Raw genomic sequence first — 15,281 nt, forward strand, 5'->3', positions numbered from 1 at the left:
CCCTACACGGCCCAGAGCAGACTTCCTTCGGTTGCGCGCGCGCGCGGGGTTGGTGGGAGTGCACCGCCCGGGGTCACGTGGACAGTTTAGTTCGCAGTCTCCTGGGGGCAGCCATTTTCTTGAAGGCTGTTAAGCTAACGGCACCTTCAAAGTACTCAGATGAGAAATCTGGAATGTTTTCCGATCTAGTTATCAACTGAGGCATTAAGAAAAGGCTTCTATCACTAAGACCTAGAAATGTCTAATTCAAGTGTCCCTTATGCCCAAGTCCTCCAATTTATTTGTTTTCTTAGTGCTTAGAAGGAACCACTGATGAAGCAAGCCCAGGAAATGGGGTACTGACTTTAAAGATGTGCTGGAAGCGGTGAGGCCTGGAACGGAAGTATTAGGGGCTAAAAATACGTTCAGAAAAAGTCCTGGTGCTTTAAGGGTGCATGCCAAGGGGAGGAGTCTAGAGCGGAAGTTGTAAAGACCGAAGGCTGAATGATGAAGGGCGGAAGTAGAGTATCCAATACCGGAATCATGGCACAAGAAGACGACGTTAGAGAGTACAGTTTGACTGAGGAGCAGAAGGCGACCAAGGCCAAGTATCCTCCAGTCAATCGGAAGTACGAGTGTGAGTAGGTGGCTCACTTCTTTCATCTCCTCTCCTTGCCCGGGGCTTCCAGCCTCACCAATTTTCCCCTTAAGGTGCATCAGATGTGATCTCATTTCGCCCTGTATTTTCCCATTTTACTTGTTCCGGGAATGCTGAAGGATAAAGCCACCAGGTTTGAGAGTCTCGGAACCACTTTAACAGAATCTCGAATTTTTCTGCATATGCCTAATCACCTTTATCATGTGGGGCTTATACCAATGTATTAATTCTAAAGGTAATCGTGTTTTCAAGCGCTTGTGTGCTTGTCGCCCGCTTTTATCTCTCAACAGTGGGACTGAGTGTGGCTAGGTTAGGACTTGGAAAGCTAAGTAGGGAACTTTTAACTTGGTTTTACCTGGATCGTGCGTTTAGTAGAAATACCTGGTTTTGCCATTTGTTAGTTTAGTGACTTTAGGCAAATTACATAATCTCTCCTTGCATCTCAGTTCCTTCTGAGGAAGAGATAATAGAGACGAAAGTATAGTGCATGACTCTGAAGTTCTCTGTAAATGTTAAGCTATCGCCTTCTAAAGGTGGCTGTGGTTTAGGAATCACAAATGTGACTTAACCTGCATAAAAAGCATTGTCCTCAGTATGGAGTCCAAGTATTTATTATAGCATACTGTTTAGACCCTGCATATCTCCCTAGCTCTTTTTTCTCTCACCTAAAAAAAAATTTTTAAAGATTACTTTCCATAGGTCATATATGATTCAGAATTCAGAAAGTATATCAGAGTCTGACCTGTCGTGGCACAGTGGATTAAATGTCGACCTGGAACAGTGAGGTCGCAGGTTTGAATCCCTGGCTTGCCAGGTCAAGAACAGATAAGCATCATAAAGCCTTTCAGCCCAGATCCCAAGCCACCTAGTTTTCCTCACTGTAGAGTCAACCTGTGTACATGCAAAGACGTTTTAGCACTTACTTTATTTAACCAATTTCCAATTGGTACAATTTGTATTTCTACTGTTTTGCTATTAGACAGTGCAGCAGTGAATATACTTGTACATCCATTGATTTGCACTTGTGTAAGAGTATCTACAGGATACATTTCTAAAAGTAACATTGCTTTGTCAAAGGGTATGTGCATTTTTAACGTCCAAGTTATTGCCAAATTGTTCACTGAGGTTGTGTCGTTCAGTCGCATCGCATGGGTACGCCTCTTTGCTCACACTTTTGCCAATTTAGTGATTTATCATACTTTCTGGTCTATTCCAATTTGTTAAGTATCGTATACTAATTGCATTTTTCTTATTATAGGTAAGGCTGAACTTTTTTTTTTTTTTTACAGGGACAGAGAGAGAGTCAGAGAGAGGGATAGATAGGGACAGACAGACAGGAATGGAGAGAGATGAGAAGCATCAATCATCAGTTTTTTGTTGTGACACCTTAGTTGTTCATTGATTGCTTTCTCATATGTGCTTTGACCACGGGCCTTCAGCAGACCGAGTAACCCCTTGCTCGAGCCAGCAACCTTGGGTCCAAGCTGGCGAGCTTTTTTGCTCAAGCCAGATGAGCCCGTGCTCAAGCTGGTGACCTCGGGTCTCAAACCTGGGTCCTCAGCATCCCAGTTCGACGCTCTATCCACTGCGCCACCACCTGGTCGGGCGAACATTTCTTTTTAATTTTTTTTAGAGTTGGGGAGATAGTGAGACAGACTCCTGTATGCACTCTGACCGGGATTCACCCAGCAATCCCATCCAGAGCCAATGCTCAAGCACTGAGCTAGCTGTTGAGGCGCTGTAAGGGAGCTATCCTCAGCACCAGGGCCAGTGCCAGGGGGCCACATTGCAACCAGTTGAGCCACTGGCTGCAAGGGGGGAAGAGAGAGAGAAGGGGGAGAGGGAAGGAGGGAGAAACAGATGGTAGCTTCTCTTGTGTGCGCTGACCGGGATTCAAACCCCAGACCTCCATACGCTGATCCAACATTCTATCCACAGAGCCAACCAGCCAGGGCCTATTTCATCTATTTTGTTTCTGATGTAAATGATCTTTTCTTCCATATAATCTCTGTGGTAGTTGATATATTTGTGAAAGCTATTGAGTTCTATAATTTTTACACTATTTTTAATGAATTATCTTATAATTAGTATAATTATCAGTTGATCCTCTTTAGCCATCATCTCCAAACTTTTTACATTATACACTTTGAATTTTATATGTTCTACTATATTATTATAATATATACATTATGAAACTGTTTTCTTTCCTCTAATAACACTTCTGACAACAAATACGTGGTTTTTGTGTGAAGCCATTCTCCAGTTCTCTCACACCAGCTGAGGTCCAGCAATTCAATTTAATTCTGATACTAACTCCCCAGTTAGCACAGTCCCCAGATTAAGACTGCCTCTACTTCATATGCCAGCCGCAAATGGGGAGCCCAGGCTACCCACAGTTCTGCATAGCCAACTACAAATTCTGGTCTTCCCATGACCCCCCTCAGGCTCTGGTTTGATAATAGAACAACTCACAGAACTCAGGTGATCACTTTATCTGTGTTTCCTAGTTTATCTTGGGGATACAACTTAGGGAGCAGCCGAATGGGGGAGATGTATAGGGCAAGGAACAGGGGCGAGGTTTGGAGCTCATGCCCTCTCTGGGCACATCACCCTCCCAAAATCTTGATATGTTCACCAATCTGTATGCTTTCTTTGTTTAGAAGTTTATATAACCCATCCACTTTTTGGGGGGTGGTGTTGAAATTTTCCACTTTCTTTTTCCCCATTGATTTGAGAAAAAGGGGGATTTGGGGGGGAGAGAGAGAGAGAGAGAGAGATGCATCAACTTATTATTCCACTTAGTTCCATTTGGTTGTGCACTCATTGGTTGCCTTGACCAGGGATTGAACCTGTGACAGCGTATCAGAATGACCTCTATCCACTGAGCCTCTCAGTCAGGGCCTGTTTGCAGTCTTTAATCATTTGTTTTATCTGTTCAGTGATAAATGCCACATTTCTAGTTTTGGTGTAACATCAAGGAAGACTACATACAGTTTTTTGAAAAGCAATTAAAATATTCCTCCCTTTTACTTCTGCATATCTGTGAGGTTGGATTTTATGTTCACCACCTAAACCAACACATTGCAACACACTGAAAGTCAGACATTAAAAGTATTTGCAGGCCCTGGCCGGTTGGCTCAGCGGTAGAACGTAAGCCTGGCATGCGGGAGTCCCGGGTTTGATTCCTGGCCAGGGCACACAGGAGAGGTGCCCATTTGCTTCTCCACCCCTCCCCCTCTCCTTCCTCTCTGTCTCACTCTTCCCCTCCCGCAGCAAGGCTCCATTGGAGCAAAGATGGCCCAGGCGCTGGGGATGGCTCTGTGGCCTCTGCCTCAGGTGTTAGAATGGCTCTGGACACAACAGAGCAATGCCCCAGAGGGGCAAAGCATCGCCCCCTGGTGGCCATGCCGGGTGCATCCCGGTCAGGCGCATGCGGGAGTCTGTCTGACTGCCTCCCCGTTTCTAGCTTCGGAAAAATGAAAAAAAAAAAAAAGTAATTGCAAAAATGCTAAACAGTGACACTTTTTTCACTAAATTTTTTGAAAATATGGTTATTTTTTATAAAATATTCAATTTATGTAAAATAAAATGGGCTTTTTCTTTTTAATTATTTATTCATTTTAGAAAGGAGGGGGGAGAGAGAGAGAGAGAGAGACAGACAGACAGACAGAGAAGGGGGGAGGAGCTGGAAGCATCAACTCTCATATGTGCCTTGACCAAGCAGGCCCAGGGTTTCGAACCGGCGACCTCAGCATTTCCAGGTCGATGCTTTATCCACTGCGCCACCACAGGTCAGGCCAAAATGGGCTTATTTTTAAATTAAAATATTGTTTTCATTTAATCCTTCATTGTTAATTATATCATATGTAATCAATAATTTGGTTTCTAAGTTACAGTCTTTTGTCTTTTTTTTTTTTTTTTTTTTACAGAGACAAAGAGAGAGTCAAAGAGAGGAATAGACAGGGACAGACAGATAGGAACAGAGAGATGAGAAGCATCAATCATTAGTTTTTCGTTGCACATTGTGACACCTTAGTTGTTCATTGATTGCTTTCTCATATGTGCCTTGACCCTGGGCCTTCAGCAGACCGAGTAACCCCTTGCTTGAGCCAGCGACCTTGGGTCCAAGCTGATGGGCTTTTGCTCAAACCAGATGAGCCCGCGCTCAAGCTGACGACCTCGGGGTCTAGAACCTGGGTCCTCGGCATGCCAGTCCGACTCTCTATCCACTGCGCCACCGCCTGGTCAGGCTCTTTTGTCTCTTATACGTGATTCAAAACTCAGATTAGTTTACATCTTATGGTACAAAGATTTCAGTGGTTACTACCATTGTATGCTTGTTCTTGGGATGAGGACAAATGCATCTTCTATGGTCATGAGACTATTGATCCATTCTGGCCCCTATGAACTCAACACTTGGTCTTGGATAATCTTTCTTACAGAATTTTATGGTAGTCAGTGCATTATCTTATATGCTTCTTCAAATATTTAGTCAAAGGTAATACTGGCTTATAAAATAACACTTATAGGCCCTGGCCAGTTGGCTCAGTGGTAGAGCGTCGGTCTGGCATGCGGGAGTCCCGGGTTCAATTCCCGGCCAGGGCACACAGGAGAAGCACCCATCTGCTTCTCCACCCCTCCCCCTCTCCTTCCTCTCTGTCTCTCTCTTCCCCTCCCGCAGCCGAGGCTCCATTGGAGCAAAGATGGCCCGAGCACTGGGGATGGCTCCATGGCCTTTGCCTCAGGCACTAGAGTGGCTCTGGTTGCAACAGAGCGACACCCCGGATGGGCAGAGCATCACCCCCTGGTGGGCGTGCCGGGTGGATCCCGGTTGGGCGCATGCAGGAGTCTGTCTGACTGCCTCCCCGTTTCCAGCTTCAGAAAGATAAAAAAAAAAAAAAAAATTAAAATAACACTTATAGACGTAACAATGAATTTCTGCAGTCACAGTTGTTTATGAAGATAAAACCATTTAAAATGGCAAAGGACATCAGCAAAGATAAGTACAGATGTTGGGGACTTGAAATATAAAACTGAGTACCTCTCTTCATGTAGCATCATGGTTAAGAGTCTTGTCTTGGGATGGAAAGATGGCAGCGGAGTAGGCAGACGCACAGACGCCCAGCTCTCACCACCAAACTGGAATACAAATCAATTTAGGAAAGATCAGCGTGAAAAACCAACTCTGGACTACAAGAACAGCTCTCAAAAACCAAGAAGCAAAGAAGAAGCCACAACAAACCTGGTAGGGAGCGCCTGAATCTCCTCTGCTTACAGGAACGGAGGGGAAGGAGAGGCTGAGAGCCCAGAGGGGATCTCACCCAAGGGAAAAGAGCAGAAAATACTGCTCACAGTCACTTGCCTGGCGACCAGGGAGCGAGGTGTGTTGAAAAGACCAGCTTATCTCCCAAGTGGAAAGGACAGGGAGAAGGACAGACTGTGAGGGGCTAAGGAATGCAGGAAACGAACTAAAAAAGCTGACTCATCCGTGCTGGAGGCGGCCATAGCTGGGGGAGGGACTGAACCTTCCACAAAACAGTACTGAATTGCTTCCGGATCAGAGATCTCCGGACATCTCTCTAGCTCCAATCAGCGCAACAAGACACAGCTGAAAACAAGAAGTGGGGATGAGGGGCAGTAACTCGTCTCCATGGAGATCTGAGATACACCTTCCCCTACTGAAGCTGAGAAAACACCCTGCCCCCAGAGAGATTAGTTGGCTGAAGAGGCCTTCAGAGTCTCAGGTTACACCCATCGCATTCCTTGATACACTTTCAAGGAAGCCCCCTGCTGAGATCAATAAACAAGACTACCACCTTTTTAGAAAACAAACAAGGCCCTGGCCGGTTGGCTCAGCGGTAGAGCATCAGCCTGGCGTGCAGGGGTCCCAGGTTCGATTCCCGGCCAGGGTGCACAGGAGAGGCACCCATCTGCTTCTCCCCCCCTCCCCCTCTCCTTCCTCTCTGTCTCTCTCTTCCCCTCCCACAGCCAAGGCTCCAGTGGAGCAAAGTTGGCCCGGGTGCTGAGGATCACTTTGTGGCCTCTGCCTCAGGCGTTAGAATGGCTCTGGTTGCAATGCCCCAGATGGGCAGTGCATCACCCCCTGGTAGGCATGCCGGGTAGATCCCAGTCGGGCGCATGCGGAGTCTTATCTGACTGCCTCCCCGTTTCCAGCTTCAGAAAAATGAAAAAAAAAGAAAAGAAAAGAAAACAAACAAATCAAGACTTCAAAGTTGCCCAAATCCAAAAGTAGATTACAAATAATAACCGATACCAACCCAAGAAGACCTAGAAAAAACACAACTGAAAACTGGAGGCAGACAACACCAAGCCTAGACTCAACCAACTCTACAAATAAAACACCCAAACACAATGAGAAGACAAAAAAGTGCAATCCTGCCCTGGCCGGTTGGCTCAGCGGTAGAGCGTCGGCCTAGCGTGCGGAGGACCTGGGTTCGATTCCCGGCCAGGGCACACAGGAGAAGCGCCCATTTGCTTCTCCACCCCTCCGCCGCGCTTTCCTCTCTGTCTCTCTCTTCCCCTCCCGCAGCCAAGGCTCCATTGGAGCAAAGATGGCCCGGGCGCTGGGGATGGCTCTGTGGCCTCTACCTCAGGCGCTAGAGTGGCTCTGGTTGCAACATGGCGACGCCCAGGATGGGCAGAGCATCGCCCCCTGGGGGGCAGAGCACCGCCCCTGGTGGGCGTGCCGGGTGGATCCCGGTCGGGCGCATGCGGGAGTCTGTCTGACTGTCTCTCCCCGTTTCCAGCTTCAGAAAAATGAAAAGAAAAAAAAAAAAAAAAAAAAAAAAAAAAAAAAGGTGCAATCCAAATGAAACCACAAGAGATACCTTCAGGAGATGAACTGAGTGATATGGAAATAATCAAACTTCCAGATGCGGAGTTCAAAATAATGATTGTAAGGATGCCTAGAGATCTTAGAAAAACAATGGATGGTCATTATGAACACCTAAATAAAGAAATAGCAAGTATAAAAAAGAATCAGACAGAGATGACAAATACAATATCAGAAATAAAGACCACAATGGAAGGAATTAAAAACAGGATAGATAGAGCTGAGGATCGAATCAGCGAGTTGGAGGACAACTGGAATGAAGGCATGAAAGCAGAGAAGAAAAAAGAAAAGAGACTCAAAAAGTCTGAGGAAACTCTTAGAGAGCTCCATGACAACATGAAGAGAAATAACATCCGCATCATAGGGGTTCCTGAAGAAGAAGAAAAAGAATAAGGGATAGAGACTTTGTTCAATCACATCATAGCTGAAAACTTCCCTAAATTAATGCAGGAGAAACTCTCGCAAGTTCAAGAAGCACAGATGACTCCATTAAAGAGAAATCCAAAGAAACCTACACCAAGACACATCATAATTAAAATACCAAAGCTAAGCGATAAAGAGAAAATATTAAAAGCTGCAAGAGAAAAAAAAGCTATCACATACAAAGGAGCCCCCATAAGGATGACATCCAACTTCTCAACAGAAACACTTGAGCCCAGAAGGGAATGGCAAGAAATAGTCAAAGTAATGCAGAACAAGAACATACAACCAAGAGTACTTTATCCAGCAAGGCTATTGTTTAAAATTGAAGGAGAAATAAAAAGCTTCCCAGACAAAAAACAACTCAAAGAATTCATTACAACCAAACCAATGCTGCAGGAAATGTTAAGGGGCCTGTTGTAAACAGATTAAAGTGGGAAAAGAATATAGAAAAAAAAGGAATACAGCTTTAAAGAATAAAATGGCAATAAACAACTACATATCAATAATAACCATAAATGTAAATGGATTAAGTGATCCAATCAAAAGACATAGGGTAGCAGCATGGTTTAGAAAACAGGACCCGTACATATGCTGTCTACAAGAGACACACCTTAGAACAAAAGATACACATAGATTGAAGGTAAAAGGATGGAAAAAAACATTTCATGCAAATGGAAATGAAAAAAAAGCTGGGGTAGCAATACTTATATCAGACAAATTGGACTTTAAAACAAAGGATATAGTAAGAGATAAAGAAGGCCACTACATAATGATAAAGGGAGTAATCCAACATGAAGATATAACTTATAAATATCTTTGCACCTAATATAGGAGCACCTAAATATATAAAGCAGACTTTGGTGGATTTAAAGGGTGAGATCAACAGCAATACTATAATAGTAGGGGATTTCAATACTCCACTAACATCACTAGATAGATCCTCAAAAAAGAAAATTAACAAAGAAACAGACTTATTGGACACACTAGATCAACTCGATTTAATAGATATCTTCAGAACCTTTCACCCTAAAGCAGCAGAATATACATTTTTTTCAAGTGCTCATGGTACATTTTCTTGGATAGACCACATGTTAGGGCACAAAAGTGGTCTCAACAAATTTAAGAAGATTGAAATCATATCAAGCACTTTCTCCAACCACAACGGCATGAAACTAGAAATGAACCACAACAGAAAAGCTCAAACTAAATAGCAGGTTGTTAAATAACAAATGGATTAAAAATGAGATCAAAAAAGAAATAAAAAAATTCCTAGAAATGAATGACAATGAGCATACAACAACTCAAAATTTATGGGACACAGCAAAAGCAGTACTGAGAGGGAAGTTCATAGCACTACAGGCACACTTTAAGAAGCTAGAAAGAGCTCAAATAAACAACTTAACCCTGCATCTAAAAGAACTAGAAAAAGAACAGCATGTAAAGCCCAAATGTAGTAGAAGGAAGGAAATAATAAAGATCAGAGCAGAAATAAATGACATAGAGGCTAAAGAACAATACAGAGGATCAATGAAACTAGGAGCTGTTTTTTTTGAAAAGGTAAACAAGATTGATGAACCTTTATTTATTTATTTATTTTAATATATTTAACATTTTCAGTCTCTTTTTAAATTTTATTCATTTTTTTTTAGAGAGGAGAGAGAGCAAGGAGAGAGAGAGAGAAGGGGGGAGGAGCTGGAAGCATCAACTCCCATATGTGCCTTGACCAGGCAAGCCCAGGGTTTCGAACCGGCAACCTCAGCATTTCCAGGTCGACGCTTTATCCACTGCACCACCACAGGTCAGGCCAAGATTGATGAACCTTTAACTAGACTCACCAAGAAAAAGAGAGGACTCAAATAAATAAAATTAGAAATTAGAGTGGAGAAATAACAACGGACACAACAGAAATACAAAATATTGTAAGAAAATACTATGAAGAACTGTATGCCAAAAAACTAGACAACCTAGATGAAATGGACAAATTCCTTGAAACATACAATCTTCCAAAACTCAATCTGGAAGAATCAGAAAACCTAAATAGCCCTGGCTGGTTGGCTCAGTGGTAGAGCATCGGCCTGGCGTGCAGAAGTCTGGGTTCGATTCCCGGCCAAGGCACACAGGAGAGGCACCCATTTGCTTCTCCACCCCTCCCCTTCTCCTTCTTCTCTGTCTCTCTCTTCCCCTCCCGCAGCGAGGCTCCATTGGAGCAAAGATGGCCCGGGCGCTGGGGATGGCTCCTTGGCCTCTGCCCCAGGCGCTAGAGTGGCTCTGGTTGCAGAGCATTGCCCCCTGGTGGGCAGAGCATCCATCGCCTCTGGTGGGCGTGCAGGGTGGATCCCGGTCGGGTGCATGCGGGAGTCTGTCTGACTGTCTCTCCCCGTTTCCAGCTTCGGAAAAATACAAAAAAAAGAAAAAGAAAACCTAAACAGACCGATTACACCAAATGAGATCGAAACAGTTATCAAAAAACTCCCAACAAAGAAAAGGCTGGGGCCTGATGTCTTCACAACTGAATTCTACCAAATATTCAAAGAAGAACTAACTCCTATTCTTTTCAAACTATTTCAAAAAATTCAAGAGGCAAATTCACCAGGCAAAGACAACACAAAGAAAGAAAACTATAGGCCAATATCTCTGATGAATATAGATGCTAAAATCCTCAACAAAATATTAGCAAATTGGATCCAACAATATATGGAAAAAATCATACACCATGATCAAGTGGGATTTATTCTGGGGAGGCAAGGCTGGTACAATATTTGTAAATCAATCAATATGATTCATCACATAAACAAAAAGAAGGAGAAAAACCATATGATAATTTCAATAGATGCAGAAAAAGCATTTGATAAAATCCAGCACCCTTTCATGATCAAAACTCTCAGCAAAGTGGGAATACAGGGAACATACCTCAACATGATAAAAAGCCATCTATGAGAAACCCACAGCCAACATCATACTCAATGGGCAAAAATTAAAAGCAATACCCTTAAGATCAGGAACAAGGCAGGGGTGCCCCCTTTCACCACTCTTTTTTTTTTTTTTTTTAAATGTAACTTATTTTGTTTCTTTTTTTTTTTATTTTTTTATTTTTTATTCATTTTTTAGAAAGGAGAGAGAGAGAGAGAAGGGGGGAGGAGCAGGAAGCATCAACTCCCATATGTGCCTTGACCAGGCAAGCCCAGGGTTTCGAACTGGCGACCTCAGCATTTCCAGGTCGATGCTTTATCCACTGCGCCACCACAGGTCAGGCTTATTTTGTTTCTTATGATCTCTTTTTCTTTTTTTTTTTTTAATTTTTTTTTTAATTTTTATTTATTCATTTTACAGAGGAGAGGGAGGATAGAGAGAGAGAGAGGAGAGACAGAGAGAGAGAAGAGGGGGAGGAATTGGAAGCATCAACTCCCATATGTGCCTTGACCAGGCAAGCCCAGGGTTTTGAACCGGCGACCTCAGCATTTCCAGGTCGACGCTTTATCCACTGTGCCACCACAGGTCAGGCCCCCTTTCACCACTCTTATTTAACATAGTCCTGGAAGTCCTAGCCACAGCAATCAGACAAGAAGAAATAAAAGGCATTCAAGTTGGAAAAGAAGAAGTAAAACTATCATTATTTGTAGATGATATGATATTGTATATAGAAAACCGTAAAGTCTCAGTCAAAAAAACTACTGGACCTGATAAATGAATTCAGCAAAGTGGCAGGATATAAAATCAATACTCAGAAATCAGAGGCATTTTTATTCGCCAACAACAAACAGTCAGAAAGAGAAATTAAGGAAACAATCCCCTTCACAATTACAACCAAAAAAATAAAGTACCTATGAGTAAACTTAACCAAGGAGACTAAAGACTTGTACTCGGAAAATTACAAAGCATTGATAAAAGAAATCAAGGAAGATACAAACATATGGAAGCATATACCGTGCTCATGGTTAGGAAGAATAAACATCATTAAAATGTCTATATTACCCAAAGCAGTCTATAAATTCAATGCAATACCAATTAAAATAACAATGACATACTTCAAAGATATAGATCACATATTCCAAAAATTTATATGGAACCAAAAAAGAACACAAATAGCCTCAGCAATCTTAAAAAAGAAGAATAAAGTGGGAGGTATCACACTTCCTGATATCAAGTTATACTACAAGGCCATTGTACTCAAAACAGCCTGGTACTGGCATAAGAACAGGCATATAGATCAATGGAACAGAACAGAGAACCCAGAAATAAACCCTCAGTTCTATGGACAACTGATATTTGACAAAGGAGGTAAGGAAATACAATGGAGATGGAGTAAAGACAGCCTCTTTAACAACTGGTGTTGGGAAAATTGGACAACTACCTGCAAAAAAATGAAACTAGATCAGCAGCTTACACCACTCACAAAAATAAATTCAAAATGGATAAAAGACTTAAATGTAAGCCTTAAAACTATAGGCATATTAGAAGAAAACATAGGCAGTAAGCTCTCTGACATCTCTCAGAGCAATATATTTGCTGATTTATCTCCATGGGGAAGTGAAATAAAAGACAGGATAAACAAATGGGACTATATCAAACTAAAAAGCTTTTGCACAGCTAAAGACAACAAGAACAGAATAAAAAGACAAACTACACAATGGGAGAACATATTTGACAATACGTCTGATAAGGGGTTAATAACCAAAATTTATAAAGAACTTGTAAAACTTAATACCAGGAAGACAAACAATCCAATTCAAAAATGGGCAAAAGAAATGAATAGACACTTCTCCAAAGAGGACATACAGATGGCCAATAGGCATATGAAAAAATGCTCAACATCACTAATCATTAGAGAAATGCAAATTAAAACCACAATGAGATATCACCTCACACCAGTCAGAATGGCACTCTCAATAAAACAACACAGAATAAGTGCTGACGAGGATGTGGAGAAAAGGGAACCCTCCTGCACTGCTGGTGGGAATGCAGACTGGTGCAGCCACTGTGGAAAACAGTATGGAGATTCCTCAAAAAATTAAAAATCGAACTGCCTTTTGACCCAGTTATCCCACTGTTAGGAATATACCCCAAGAACACCATAGCACTGTATGAAAAGAAGAAATGCACCCCATGTTTATGGCAGCATTGTTCACAATAGCGAAGATCTGGAAACAGCCCAAGTGTCCGTCAGAGGAGAGTGGATAAAAAAGCTTTGGTACATATATACTATGGAATACTACTCAGCCATAAGAAATGATGACATCGATCATTTACAATAACATGGATGGACCTTGATAACATTATACGGAGTGAAATAAGTAAATCAGAAAAAAACTGGCCTGACCTGTGGTGGCGCAGTGGATAAAGCGTCGACCTGGAAATGCTGAGGTCACTGGTTCAAAACCCTGGGCTTGCCTGGTCAAGGCACATATGGGAGTTGATGCTTCCAGCTCCTCCCCCCCTTCTCTCTCTCTGTCTCTCTCTCTGTCTCTCTCTCTCTGTCTGTCTCTCCCTCTCCTCTCTAAAATGAATAAATAAAAATAAATAAAAAATTTAAAAAAAAAAAAAAAGAAAAAAACTAAGAACTATATGAATCCATACATAGAAGGGACATAAAAATGAGACTCAGAGACATGAACAAGAATGTGATAGCAACAGGGGTGGGGGGGTGGGGGGACGGGGGAGGGGGCGAGGAAGGAGAGAGGGGTTGGGGGAGGGGAGGGGCACAAAGAAAACCAGATAGAAGGTGACAGAAGACAATTTGACTTTGGGGGAGGGGTATACAGCACAATCAAATGTCAAAAGAATCTGGAGATGTTTTCTCTCAACATATGTACCCTGATTTATCAATGTCACTGCATTAAATTTAATAAATTTTTTTAAAAAAGAGTCTTGTCTTAGCGGCTTGAAAATACAGGATTAATCTCTGATAAAGCCAATTAGGGGGATGCTAGTTGGAATGGTTCATTCACACTGTGCCTCGGAGCTCCTCATCAAGGAGAGCAGATTCTTGTAGTTCTCCAACACCACATCCCTGTGCAAGGCCCTCGGAGCTGGGTCCAGGCATCCTCACCACTGCTTAGTGAATTCTGTGGCCGTGTTCCCAAATCTCACCTGTCTGCTCCACAGAGTGACTTTCACTCCACGCTCTCTGCTTCCAGATTTGTTGGCTTATTGTTATTTTTAAATGATTTAATAAGTACTCAATTTTTTTTTACAGTTAAAATTTCTTGTGTAGTTAATATTGCCGGGTACAACTCATAAACAAAAGCCTCTTGGGCTTCGGTAATTTTTAAGAGAATAAAGGATTCCTGAGACTTAAAATTTTTGAGATCCACTGTTCTACAGCAATTTTTCATTGTTTAAAAAGCTTTTTTTAAATTGAGGTATAATTTACAGATAGTAAAAACGCTGAGATCTTGTGTGTAAAATAAAGTTCATTGAGTTTTGATAAACGTACATCTGTGTAACCAGTACTCCAAAAAAGCTCTGGAGCATTTACATCTCTCTAGAAAGTTCCTTTTTGCTCCTTTCCAGTGAGACCTCTAGGACCTTCTGTACCTTGAGGTAAACACTGTTCTGGTTTCTGTTTCTGAGGAGCCACTGAGCCATTTCACCCACAGGTGTTATAAAGTACCAAAGACTACAGAATTAATATTAATATTTTAAGAGGCTTGGAGAACATTTTATTAATTTGGGTTAAGGTGTGCAGAGAAATTGTGAGAATAGTCTCTGTACTGTATGATTAGCATAACCAGGATGGCTCTTGCCATTGTATTGTAAATGAAAAGGGAAGGAAAGCATAGATTCCCTGACATTCCACCACACCTGTGAGGAAAGGAGTGAATGGCTAGCCAGGTGCAGGAAGAGAAAAGCCAAAATAAACCTTTTCTTATAACTATGAGCCATTTGCGGGCATTTGTCCCCACGGAAACTACCTCTCTTATGTAAATGCATGTGGTTAATACCTCTGACTCTGGACAGAGAGATGGCGAATGAACACTAGAAAATATAGGAAGGCCTTTTAATATGTAAAAAAATATCTTTCTACCATTGTGTTGACTTGTAAATTTTGTTTTCTCCAAAATAATGTATGGTTTGCAAATTGAATGTGGTCCTATCATGTTAAAGGACATATGACTATAACCAATAGCGGTAAGGGGCTCCTAATTGCAATTTTTGCTTCTGTACTTCCCACTTACAAAACTATAAAAACTAAGTAGAACAAAGGGCCAGCGTGCTCTCCGTCAGATTTCTGTCGGAGTTCCCGCCGCTTGGCCAAGCTAGACAATAAAACTTTAATGTGTAACCGACGGACCTTGCTCCTGTCTTCCATAATTCGGGTCCCTCCGAATTTGGATTAACATTTCCATAGCTTCATTTTGCAGGTTTTAG

The 15,281-nt window shown here is 42.2% G+C and overlaps 1 protein-coding gene across 5 annotated transcripts in view; it reads left to right on the forward strand.

Annotated features, from left to right (window-relative positions):
• Positions 1-119: 119 nt before the first annotated feature.
• ZBTB8OS (zinc finger and BTB domain containing 8 opposite strand) overlaps positions 120-15,281 on the forward strand; it is a 32,043-nt gene continuing 16,881 nt past the window's right edge. For 2 of the 5 annotated variants that reach the window (XM_066269778.1, XM_066269780.1), the window contains exon 1: positions 122-616. In XM_066269778.1, the coding sequence (XP_066125875.1) occupies positions 484-616 (133 nt within the window). In that variant the 5' untranslated portion in view covers positions 122-483. Of the gene's footprint in view, positions 621-15,281 lie in introns of all 5 variants that reach the window. The other 3 variants (XM_066269779.1, XM_066269777.1, XM_066269781.1) reach the window with 3 other exon arrangements.

This window comes from Saccopteryx bilineata, chromosome 3 (assembly GCF_036850765.1).
Source record: "Saccopteryx bilineata isolate mSacBil1 chromosome 3, mSacBil1_pri_phased_curated, whole genome shotgun sequence".
In the NCBI taxonomy this organism is placed as follows: Eukaryota; Metazoa; Chordata; class Mammalia; order Chiroptera; family Emballonuridae; genus Saccopteryx; species Saccopteryx bilineata.